Source organism: Oncorhynchus mykiss, chromosome 18 (assembly GCF_013265735.2).
Source record: "Oncorhynchus mykiss isolate Arlee chromosome 18, USDA_OmykA_1.1, whole genome shotgun sequence".
Lineage (NCBI taxonomy): Eukaryota > Metazoa > Chordata > Actinopteri > Salmoniformes > Salmonidae > Oncorhynchus > Oncorhynchus mykiss.
Genome location: NC_048582.1, coordinates 63,278,733 through 63,292,697, shown reverse-complemented (window position 1 = coordinate 63,292,697; position 13,965 = coordinate 63,278,733). Strand labels below are relative to the sequence as shown.

The 13,965-nt window shown below is 45.6% G+C and overlaps 1 protein-coding gene across 1 annotated transcript in view; it reads left to right on the top strand.

Moving 5' to 3' along the window:
* The window catches only part of csmd3b (CUB and Sushi multiple domains 3b), an 826,488-nt gene that overhangs the window by 467,025 nt on the left and 345,498 nt on the right, over positions 1 to 13,965 (top strand). Inside the window, exon 11 of the mRNA XM_036953488.1 lies at positions 13,636 to 13,739. Within this exon, the coding sequence (XP_036809383.1) occupies positions 13,636 to 13,739 (104 nt within the window). The remainder of the gene's footprint in view (positions 1 to 13,635; positions 13,740 to 13,965) is intronic.

Genomic DNA, 13,965 nt, shown 5'->3' with positions numbered 1-13,965 from the left:
CTTACTCTGGGTCCGGGAACCCTACCTCTATCTCTAATACTTAGTAAGAGAAGTTAACCAATACACTGCAGTTTTTTATACAAACCTTGTGGCCTTATTGCTCCTTAAAATGAACAACTCAGTCTTGTATATTATCGAGTGAATTTTGGCAAAAACCATCTAGTATTCTTAATTATAGAAATTATTTTCCACCAAAACGTGTAATGAGCTTCAAATCACTTCCCTGAAAAACACTTGATGTAAAAGTGAAATGATTTCTTTTCGAAATGTTGCAGCAGCGTCTCAACGGCGGGATCACAATGCCCTCTTCCTGGAGGTAAGAAATTGGTAATGGCTGCTTACAGCACGGAACAATATTGCTTCATTTATTTTCGTCAGACACTGTTTTAGAGCACCAATTTATTTATATTGCGTTCCCTGTTTTAACCTTGGTGGGAGAGAATTGCAGGGTGTTGTGCCTTGATTCAATTTTCAGACATTAGTCCACCTAACTCTCTCTCTCTCTCTCTCTCTCTCTCTCTCTCTCTCTCTCTCTCTCTCTCTCTCTGCGGCAGCACTCTTGTGATGTTTTAAACGGACGCCCTGGTTCTGCCAGGTTAGAGCCGCAAACAACGTCATGGCTGCTGCAAGGCCTTTCCTTAGCGGATGGCTGGGGATAATAAAACAACTGTTCAACTCAGACCAGCCTGATCTCAATGGTCCTACTTAACTTCTACATCAAAACCGCGTTACACTATGGGAGACGTCAACACAGCGTTACACTACGGGAGACGTCAACACCGCGTTACACTACGGGAGACGTCAACACCACGTTACACTACGGGAGACGTCAACACAGCGTTACACTACGGGAGACGTCAACACCGCGTTACACTACGGGAGACGTCAACACAGGGTTACACTACGGGAAACGTCAACACAGCGTTACACTACGGGAGACGTCAACACCGCGTTACACTACGGGAGACGTCAACACCGCGTTCTACTACGGGAGACGTCAACACAGCGTTACACTACGGGAGACGTCAACACAGGGTTACACTACGGGAGACGTCAACACAGCGGTACACTACGGGAGACGTCAACACCGCGTTACACTACGGGAGACGTCAACACCGCGTTACACTACGGGAGACGTCAACACCGCGTTACACTACGGGAGACGTCAACACCGCGTTACACTACGGGAGACGTCAACACAGCGTTACACTACGGGAGACGTCAACACAGCGTTACACTACGGGAGACGTCAACACTGCGTTACACTACGGGAGACGTCACAACGTAAACACAGCGTTACACTACGGGAGACGTTGCAACGTAAACACAGCGTTACACTACGGGAGACGTCAACACAGCGTTACACTACGGGAGACGTCAACACCGCGTTACACTACGGGAGACGTCAACACCGCGTTACACTATGGGAGACGTCACAACGTAAACACAGCGTTACACTACGGGAGACGTCACAACGTAAACACAGCGTTACACTATGGGAGACGTCAACACAGCGTTACACTACGGGAGACGTCATAACGTAAACACTGCGTTACACTATGGGAGACGTCACAACGTAAACACAGCGTTACACTATGGGAGACGTCACAAAGTAAACATAGCGTTACACTATGGGAGACGTCACAACGTAAACACCGCGTTACACTACGGGAGACGTCACAACGTAAACACTGCGTTACACTACGGGAGACGTCATAACGTAAACACCGCGTTACACTACGGGAGACGTCAACACAGCGTTACACTACGGGAGCCGTCATAACATAAACACAGCGTTACACTACGGGAGACGTCACAGCGTAAACACAGCATTACACTATGTGAGACGTCATAACGTAAACACAGCGTTACACTATGGGAGACGTCACAACGTAAACACAGCGTTACACTATGGGAGACGTCAACACCGCGTTACACTACGGGAGACATCACAACGTAAACACAGCGTTACACTATGGGAGACGTCAACACCGCGTTACACTACGGGAGACGTCACAACGTAAACACAGCGTTACACTACGGGAGACGTCACAGCATTACACTACGGGAGACGTTAACACCGCGTTACACTACGGGAGACGTCATAACTCAACACCGCGTTACACTACGGAAGAAGTCATAACGTAAACACAGCGTTACACTACGGGAGACGTCACAACGTAAACACAGTGTTACACTACGGGAGACGTCATAACGTAAACACAGCGTTACACTACGGGAGACGTCATAACGTAAACACAGCGTTACACTATGGGAGACGTCACAACGTAAACACAGCGTTACACTATGGGAGACGTCATAACGTAAACACCGCGTTACACTACGGGAGACGTCAACACCGCGTTACACTACGTGAGACGTCACAACGTAAACACAGCGTTACACTACGGGAGACGTCACAACGTAAACACCGCGTTACACTACGGGAGACGTCACAACGTAAACACAGCGTTACACTGTGGGAGACGTCATAACGTAAACACAGCGTTACACTATGGGAGACGTCATAACGTAAACACCGCGTTACACTACGGGATACGTCACAATGTAAACACAGCGTTACACTATGGGAGACGTCATAACGTAAACACAGCATTACACTACGGGAGACGTCATAACGTAAACACAGCATTACACTACGGGAGACGTCAACACAGCGTTACACTACGGGAGACGTCAACACAGCGTTACACTACGGGAGACGTCAACACAGCGTTACACTACGGGAGACGTCAACACAGCGTTAAACTACGGGAGACGTCGACACAGCGTTACACTACGGGAGACGTCAACACAGCGTTACACTACGGGAGACGTCAACACAGCGTTACACTACGGGAGACGTCAACACAGCGTTACACTACGGGAGACGTCACAACGTAAACACAGCGTTGCACTATGGGAGACGTCATAACGTAAACACAGCGTTACACTACGGGAGACGTCACAACGTAAACACAGCGTTACACTACGGGAGACGTCACAACGTAAACACAGCGTTACACTACAGGAGACGTCAACACCGCGTTACACTACGGGAGACGTCATAACGTCAACACCGCGTTACACTATGGAAGAAGTCATAACGTAAACACCGCGTTACACTACTGGAGACGTCACAATGTAAACACCGCGTTACACTATGGGAGACGTCAACACCGCGTTACACTACGGGAGACGTCACAACGTAAACACAGCGTTACACTACGGGAGACGTCACAACGTCAACACCGCGTTACACTACGGGAGACGTCATAACGTAAACACAGCGTTACACTACGGGAGACGTCACAACGTAAACACAGCGTTACACTATGGGAGACGTCAACACCGCGTTACACTACGGGAGACATCACAACGTAAACACAGCGTTACACTATGGGAGACGTCAACACCGCGTTACACTACGGGAGACGTCACAACGTAAACACAGCGTTACACTACGGGAGACGTCACAGCGTTACACTACGGGAGACGTCATAACGTCAACACCGCGTTACACTACGGAAGAAGTCATAACGTAAACACAGCGTTACACTACGGGAGACGTCACAACGTAAACACAGTGTTACACTACGGGAGACGTCATAACGTAAACACAGCGTTACACTACGGGAGACGTCATAACGTAAACACAGCGTTACACTACGGGAGACGTCATAACGTAAACACAGCGTTACACTATGGGAGACGTCACAGCGTAAACACAGCGTTACACTATGGGAGACGTCATAACGTAAACACCGCGTTACACTACGGGAGACGTCAACACCGCGTTACACTACGTGAGACGTCACAACGTAAACACAGCCTTACACTACGGGAGACGTCACAACGTAAACACCGCGTTACACTACGGGAGACGTCACAACGTAAACACAGCGTTACACTGTGGGAGACGTCATAACGTAAACACAGCGTTACACTATGGGAGACGTCATAACGTAAACACCGCGTTACACTACGGGATACGTCACACTGTAAACACAGCGTTACACTATGGGAGACGTCATAACGTAAACACAGCATTACACTACGGGAGACGTCAACACAGCGTTACACTACGGGAGACGTCAACACAGCGTTACACTACGGGAGACGTCAACACAGCGTTACACTACGGGAGACGTCAACACAGCGTTACACTACGGGAGACGTCAACACAGCGTTACACTACGGGAGACGTCAACACAGCGTTACACTACGGGAGACGTCAACACAGCGTTACACTACGGGAGACGTCAACACAGCGTTACACTACGGGAGACGTCAACACAGCGTTACACTACGGGAGACGTCACAACGTAAACACAGCGTTGCACTATGGGAGATGTCATAACGTAAACACAGCGTTACACTACGGGAGACGTCACAACGTAAACACAGCGTTACACTACGGGAGACGTCAACACCGCGTTACACTACGGGAGACGTCATAACGTCAACACCGCGTTACACTATGGAAGAAGTCATAACGTAAACACCGCGTTACACTACTGGAGACGTCACAATGTAAACACCGCGTTACACTATGGGAGACGTCAACACCGCGTTACACTACGGGAGACGTCACAACGTAAACACAGCGTTACACTACGGGAGACGTCACAACGTCAACACCGCGTTACACTACGGGAGACGTCATAACGTAAACACAGCGTTACACTACGGGAGACGTCACAACGTAAACACAGCGTTACACTATGGGAGACGTCAACACCGCGTTACACTACGGGAGACATCACAACGTAAACACAGCGTTACACTATGGGAGACGTCAACACCGCGTTACACTACGGGAGACGTCACAACGTAAACACAGCGTTACACTACGGGAGACGTCACAGCGTTACACTACGGGAGACGTCATAACGTCAACACCGCGTTACACTACGGAAGAAGTCATAACGTAAACACAGCGTTACACTACGGGAGACGTCACAACGTAAACACAGTGTTACACTACGGGAGACGTCATAACGTAAACACAGCGTTACACTACGGGAGACGTCATAACGTAAACACCGCGTTACACTACGGGACACGTCACAACGTAAACACCGCGTTACACTACGGGAGACGTCAACACCGCGTTACACTACGTGAGACATCACAACGTAAACACAGCGTTACACTACGGGAGACGTCACAACGTCAACACCGCATTACACTACGGGAGACGTCACAACGTAAACACAGCGTTACACTGTGGGAGACGTCATAACGTAAACACAGCGTTACACTATGGGAGACGTCATAACGTAAACACCGCGTTACACTACGGGATACGTCACAATGTAAACACAGCGTTACACTATGGGAGACGTCATAACGTAAACACAGCATTACACTACGGGAGACGTCATAACGTAAACACAGCATTACACTACGGGAGACGTCAACACAGCGTTACACTACGGGAGACGTCAACACAGCGTTACACTACGGGAGACGTCAACACAGCGTTACACTACGGGAGACGTCAACACAGCGTTACACTACGGGAGACGTCACAACGTAAACACAGCGCTGCACTATGGGAGACGTCATAACGTAAACACAGCGTTACACTACGGGAGACGTCACAACGTAAACACAGCGTTACACTACGGGAGACGTCAACACCGCGTTACACTACGGGAGACGTCACAACGTAAACACAGCGTTACACTGTGGGAGACGTCATAACGTAAACACAGCGTTACACTATGGGAGACGTCATAACGTAAACATCGCGTTACACTACGGGAGACGTCATAACGTAAACACCGCGTTACACTACGGGAGACGTCACAATGTAAACACAGCGTTACACTATGGGAGACGTCATAACGTAAACACAGCATTACACTACGGGAGACGTCATAACGTAAACACAGCATTACACTACGGGAGACGTCAACACAGCGTTACACTATGGGAGACGTCAACACAGCTTTACACTACGGGAGACGTCAACACAGCGTTACACTACGGGAGACGTCAACACAGCGTTACACTACGGGAGACGTCAACACAGCGTTACACTACGGGAGACGTCACAACGTAAACACAGCGTTGCACTATGGGAGACCTCATAACGTAAACACAGCGTTACACTACGGGAGACGTCACAACGTAAACACAGCGTTACACTACGGGAGACGTCAACACCGCGTTACACTACGGGAGACGTCATAACGTCAACACCGCGTTACACTACGGAAGAAGTCATAACGTAAACACAGCGTTACACTACGGGAGACGTCACAATGTAAACACAGCGTTACATTACGGGAGACGTCATAACGTAAACACAGCGTTACACTATGGGAGACGTCATAACGTAAACACAGCGTTACACTATGGGAGACGTCACAACGTAAACACAGCGTTACACTATGGGAGACGTCATAACGTAAACACAGCGTTACACTACGGGAGACGTCATAACGTAAACACAGCGTTACACTACGGGAGACGTCAACACAGCGTTACACTACGGGAGACGTCAACACAGCGTTACACTACGGGAGACGTCAACACAGCGTTACACTACGGGAGCCGTCAACACAGCGTTACACTACGGGAGACGTCAACACAGCGTTACACTACGGGAGACGTCAACACCGCGTTACACTATGGGAGACGTCATAACGTAAACACAGCGTTACACTATGGGAGACGTCAACACAGCGTTACACTACGGGAGACGTCACAACGCAAACACTGCGTTACACTATGGGAGACGTCACAACGTAAACACAGCGTTACACTACGGGAGACGTAAACACAGCGTTACACTACGGGAGACGTAAACACTGCCTTACACTATGGGAGACGTCAACACAGCGTTACACTATGGGAGACGTCATAACGTAAACACAACGTTACACTACGGGAGACGTCATAACGTAAACACAGCGTTACACTACGGGAGACGTCATAACGTAAACACAGCGTTACACTACGGGAGACGTCATAACGTAAACACAGCGTTACATTACGGGAGACGTCATACAGAGGCAATATTCAGTTGATACAATGTTCATCCTATTGCCTGTCATCCAGAGAATACCATGATACAATGTTCATCCTACTGCCTGTCATCCAGAGAATACCATGATACAATGTTCATCCTACTGCCTGTCATCCAGAGAATACCATGATACAATGTTCATCCTACTGCCTGTCATCCAGAGAATACCATGATACAATGTTCATCCTTTTGCCTGTCATGCAGAGAATACCATGATACAATGTTCATCCTACTGCCTGTCATCCAGAGAATACCATGATACAATGTTCATCCTACTGCCTGTTAGGTGCATTCAAACAGTCACATTTCCACCATCACTACACTGGAAGTTATCACATTCAGTTAATGGTCAATGTGTACTACTGTGTAGTACTGTGTATTACTGTGTCATGTTTGAAGGACAAGGGTCAGAGTACTCATAGGTTGTGTCCCAATACTCTCTCCTTTCTCCCGAAGTGTTCACCCGTTCACTACTCGCCACAAACGTAAAACAATAGGTTTTAGTGTAGACATGGGCTAGAGGGAGTTTTCATCTACCAGTCACTGCTTTTTAAAGGGCACATTTTAGGGGGAAGGAGAGATAATTGGGACACAGCCATAGACTTACTCACCCTGCTTCTTCCCTGCATCAGAGTAGCTATTAACCCGACATGCTAGTGTAGAATGTGCAGATGCTTATCAATAAGAGAGGTGTGTTATCTAGCCCCCACATCCATTGAGCTCAAATCCTATCCTGTCACATCTCCACATTGGTCTCCCTCCAGAGATTGATGTTTTTTTGGAATATTGACCTCACAGGAAGCAGTTATGGTGAAGGTGAAACATGTTACATGTTTCCATTATGTTGACTAACACTCCTTAGAGACAGAGGGTTTGACTTTGACCTAACACTCCTTAGAGACAGAGGGTTTGACTTTGACCTAACACTCCTTAGAGACAGAGGGTTTGACTTTGTCTCTTTCTAAATTGCCACGTTTCCATTTAAAGGAGAAAGTGTCGAGGGACTTAGTGAAACTAAGTGTTATGAAAGATGATCAAAGACAGGAGATAGAGGACTAGAGATAATGGTGACAAACATTGTCGCGAACCGCCCAGCTTCGTTAATGTACAGCTCAGTTAACCCTGGTAATCCTTTCAGCACACTACCTCTAAAACAAGCTTTACATGATTCCACAAGCCACCAACTCTGATGTGACGGTGGCTTGTGGGAAGTTAAAAAAAATCTCTATATAAATAAAACATCTCTTACATTACAGTCTTATTTGATGACATCCCCAGGAGTTGAAATGCACACAGACACATTTAGATGTTTCTGAAGTTGAAATTGAATATTGAATCTTTGAGATGCACATGCAGCAGAGGCCTCCCCAAGGCAAGGGAGATCATGTAAATAGTCTCATCACTTGCTCCAATCAAAGTCTGTTTTAATCCTTTAATTAAACAGACTCTGTGGTGATTGACATGAAACTAGAGGAATCATTCAATAATTGCCCATGTAGTGTTACCGGGGGTTTCCATCAGCTTCAATAGGATCCTTACAAAACCTCAAAATACTACTTTATGTGAATGCTCTGCACCCAATCCAAGCATCAATCTGGACATTTTTACTAACAAAAAGAGTGTTTAGATTTGTTAATTTCATAGACTTCCATGTGCCCAACAGATGGTCCATGTACACAAGGCAAACTCGACACTAGCGAATGCTGAGAATGGTGCTGCCAATGATACAAAACATTTACTGCACACGCGCACGTGCACACACACACACACACACACACACACACACACACACACACACACACACACACAGAGACACAGACACACACACATTTCCCTGCCTGCCTGCTGGATCTCTCTAACATGAGAACAGGAAATCTCTACTGGGGGAGATGGAAAGGCAGAGAGAATCTGACAGCCCATCTAAGTGGAGCTCTAATCAGGGGTGTGCGTGTGTGAACGACCTGGGTTTCTTGTCACATGGGATAGATGAGAGTCTGATTGGACCCATGTGTGCGGTGCTAGCCATGTGCCTGGTACGTGTGTGTGTGTGTGTGTGTGTGTGTGTGTGTGTGTATTTCTGTGCCTCTGTGTGTGTATGAAGCACTCTTTCTAAGCGCCCCCCTCCCACCAGGTGCTCACATGCTTCCTGTTGTATAAGCCAGGTGTATGGTGCTAGAAGGGCTCTTATCTCTCATTCAGGTCTATCAGCCAGGTGTATGGTGCTAGAAGGGCTCTTATCTCTCATTCAGGTCTATCAGCCAGGTGTATGGTGCTAGAAGGGCTCTTATCTCTCATTCAGGTCTATCAGCCAGATGTATGGTGATAGAAGGGCTCTTATCTCTCATTCAGGTCTATCAGCCAGGTGTATGGTGCTAGAAGGGCTCTTATCTCTCATTCAGGTCTATCAGCCAGGTGTATGGTGCTAGAAGGGCTCTTATCTCTCATTCAGGTCTATCAGCCAGGTGTATGGTGCTAGAAGGGCTCTTATCTCTCATTCAGGTCTATCAGCCAGGTGTATGGTGCTAGAAGGGCTCTTATCTCTCATTCAGGTCTATCAGCCAAGTGTATGGTGCTAGAAGGGCTCTTATCTCTCATTCAGGTCTATCAGCCAGGTGTATGGTGCTAGAAGGGCTCTTATCTCTCATTCAGGTCTATCAGCCAGGTGTATGGTGCTAGAAGGGCTCTTATCTCTCATTCAGGTCTATCAGCCAGGTGTATGGTGCGAGAAGGGCTATTATCTCTCATTCTGGTCTATCAGCCAGGTGTATGGTGCTAGGAGGGCTCTTATCTCTCATTCAGGTCTATCAGCCAGGTGAATGGTGCTAGAAGGGCTCTTATCTCTCATTCAGGTCTATCAGCCAGATGTATGGTTCTGTGAGGGAACTCGTCTCTCTTGTAGTCTTTGTATGCTGCACAGCAGGCAGTGGAGATTAGCATGCCTGCGTGACGAACAATATGCCTATTAATCTTGTTGATGTCATAACCTTAGAAAAATATTTTAAATCAACAGCACAAGCATTGAAGCCAAAGTCTATGAGACAATGACAACAGTCTCTTAGCAACACTGACACAGAAAAACAGCAATTGTGTGTGTACAAACTTGGGAAGCGGACTGAACGACATCAAAACCTAACAGGATGTACAAGTGTTTACTAGGAGGGCTTGGTCTCAGTTGAGAGAGGACATTAGCATCGAGGCTTTCCTGATGAAAGGAGCGCTGAGCGTACTAGCGCCTTTGAAGGGCCTCTCAGGCTTGTGAGGCTTTAAAAACCCCTGGGTTTTTACATAAAGGCCTATTTAAACCTCTATAGTTGACTCCTTGGAGGCAGCTCTGTCTCTCTGTAAGTGAGTGAACACCCCCGTCAAACCCCACCACACTGTCATGTTCCTCACTGGGACTGGAAATGTTCGTTGTCGAGTCATAAGACTGGGATATATGGGTTTATTGGGATCATTGCTTTGCCGATCAATATGTAGTAGTGTGGCACAAACCGCCTTGTTTGTGCACGCACGCACGCACGCACACACACACTCACACACACACACACACACATTTAGAATAATGATCTGAGACACTATAATTAGCAGACTAGCAAAAAGAGACTCCACCCCACAGACACACACACACACACACACACACACACACACTACACGACTGTTGACAAGGGAACCACCATGATTACCTTTGTGATGGTAGTGGGGATTGAGTGCTTTGTAATCGGCATTTAAAAATAGCTTTATTACTCCATGCTGCAATGGTGAACACTCTAGGCATCAATCATCCAGGTGAAGGGACTCTCTTTCCAGACAAGAGGACAGGAAGCAATCTGCTTAAACCCCTTGGTGACACTGCAACAAGGGACCATAGCAACCAGGCCTGGCTGTCTCCATCTGAACCTTAATGGGTTAATAATCATTCATCAGGACAGAAACTATCTCTAGATGATGATACAAGAAAGAAGAGTCACGAGGAGAGCATGTTATTCATGTAGCCCGTTGGTATGATTTGTTATTCATTTGGTGTTGGGTTAGGGATGTGTTTTAAGCATGTGGTATTCATACATAGTTTCCTGATGGTACTGTTTTTTTTCATAAAGGTCGTGTTTAATTAATATTTATTTGATATTTCCTGATCTACTTGTTAGTGTACATTCACATGACATTTGTATGTACTGCATGTGTGGGGACTGGGGACTCTCTATAATACTATTCACCATTGGGTAAAAGATATTGTCAGTGTTTAAAAAAAAAAAAAGAAGAAAACTAGATTTTTATTAATGTGTGGATTGTTTACGATCTAATTAGTGTAATTAGCAAATGTGAAGTTATTTCTCTTCTTCTGTTTCACCATATGGATCCATACCCAGAGGGACTGTCACAGGAAAACAGACGATAGGAGCCTGTCATAGTCCTGGGGGAACGAGAGAGCGAGAGAGAGAGAGAGAGAGAGAGAGAGAGAGAGAGAGAGACCAAATGAGAGAGAGATACAGAGAGAGATACAGAGATACAGAGAGAGATACAGAGAGAGATGCAGAGAGAGAGAGAGAGAATTTAAATGAATTGAGAGAGAGCGAGAGAGACCCAGAGATACAGAGAGAGATACAGAGAGTGAGATAATTGAAATGAATTGAGAGACAGAGAGAGAGAGAAAGACCAAATGAGAGAGAGAGAGAGAAAGACCAAATGAGAGAAAAAGACTGAACGAGAGAGAGAGACAGAAAAAGAGAGAGAGAGAGAGAGACCCAGAGATACAGAGAGAGAGAATTGAAATGAATTGAGAGACAGAGAGAGAGAGAGAGAAAGAACAAATGAGAGAGAGAGAGAGAAAGACCAAATGAGAGAGAGAGAGAGAGAGAAAGACCAAACGAGAGAGAGAGACAGAAAAAGAGAGAGAGAGAGAGAGACCCAGAGATACAGAGAGAGAGAGAATTTAAATGAATTGAGAGAGAGAGAGAGAGAAAGACCAAATGAGAGAGAGCCCCAGAGATACACAGAGATACACAGAGATACAGAGAGAGATACAGAGAGAGAATTGAAATGAATTGAGAGACAGAGAGAGAAAGAAAGACCAAATGAGAGAGAGAGAGAGAGAGAGACCCAGAGATACAGAGAGAGATACAGAGAGAGACACAGAGATACAGAGAGAGATACAGAGAGAGAGAGAATTGAAAATAATTGAGAGACAGAGAGCGAAAGAAAGACCAAATGAGAAAGTGAGAGAGAAAGACCGAACGAGAGAGAGACAGAAAAAAAGAGAGAGAGAGAGCGACCCAGAGATACAGAGAGAGATACCGAGAGTGAGAGAATTGAAAGTAATTGAGAGACAGAGAGAGAGAAATACATTGTTGCTTTGGCAATATTGACACAATGTTTTTCATGCCAATAAAGCAGCTTGAATTTGAATTTGAATTTGACACACAGAAAGAGAGACAGGGAGAGACAGAGAGAGAGAGATTTGTTTATTTCACTTTTGTTTATTATCTACTTCACTTGGCAATGTTAATATATGAATGTAATTGAATATAATTGAATTGAGCGAGAGAGAGAGAGAGAGAGAGAGAGAGAGAGAGAGAGAGAGAGAGAAAGAGAAAGAGAGAGAGAGAGAGAGAGATATAGAGAGAGAGACAGAGAGAGAGAGAGAGAGAGAGAGAGAGAGAGAGAGAGATAGAGAGATATATATATATAGAGAGAGAGAGATATAGAGAGAGAGAGAGAGATATAGAGAGAGAGAGAGAGAGAGAGAGAGAGAGAGAGAGAGAGATAGAGAGAGAGACAGAGAGAGAGAGAGAGAGAGAGAGAGAGAGAGAGAGAGAGAGAGAGAGAAAGAGAGAGAGATATATAGAGAGAGAGATATAGAGAGAGAGAGAGAGAGAGAGAGATATATATATATATATATATAGAGAGAGAGAGAGAGAGAGAGAGAGAGAGAGAGAGAGAGAGAGAGAGAGAGATATAGAGAGAGAGAGATATAGAGAGAGAGAGAGAGAGAGAGAGAGAGAGAGAGAGAGAGAGAGAGATATAGAGAGAGAGAGAGAGAGAGAGAGAGAGAGAGACAGAGAGAATGCAAACCTAATTATGTACTAAATGTATTTAATTTAGTTAACAGGATGTTCCGTTTCCATCTTTTCATCTTAGATTAGTGTCATGATTTTGATAACTAGAATAACAGAATACAACAGAATAATGAACAGATAATGGAATGAACCAAAATTCTCTCCCTGTCTACAAAAAAAAATAGCCGTCATATTTTACTGCACTCTCAGTGGGACTTTTAAAGGGATAGTTTACTTCAAAACTAGATTTATATTTTTTTCATGAATCCAAAAAAATATTGTGCATGTCAGCAATCAAGTATTCAAGAAAACCGACTATTTTACTATTATCACTGTATTTCAATAAATCCCCAAAACACATGCCAACAGTCTTTCGTTTGTGATGCCAAATTCCTCTGAAACATTGATGTCCCTTCCAGACGGCTTTCCTGTATTACTGTAGCTTTTCCAGTGGAATTAAATTGTGAGAAAGCCCTAAACGTTATTTCAGGCAATTTGACACATGGCTAACCATTATGTCTGATGTCTTCTGTCCACCGACAGGTCATTCAAATCAACTTCGAGGAGTTTGACCTGGAGATTGCCTACGACACACTAACCATTGGTGATGGCGGGGAAGTGGGTGACCCCAAGACGATACTACAAGTGTGAGTGGCTGAGCGTTTTACTGGATCTATACTGAACAAAAATATCTAACAATTTCAAAGGGAACTGAATTACAGTTCATATAAGGTAATCAGTCAACTGAAATAAATTAATTAGGTACTTATCTATGGATTTCACATGACTGGGCAGGGGTGTAGCCATAGTTGGGCCTGGGAGGGCCAAGCCCAGCCAATCAGAATGCATTTTTCCCCACAAAAGGGATATATT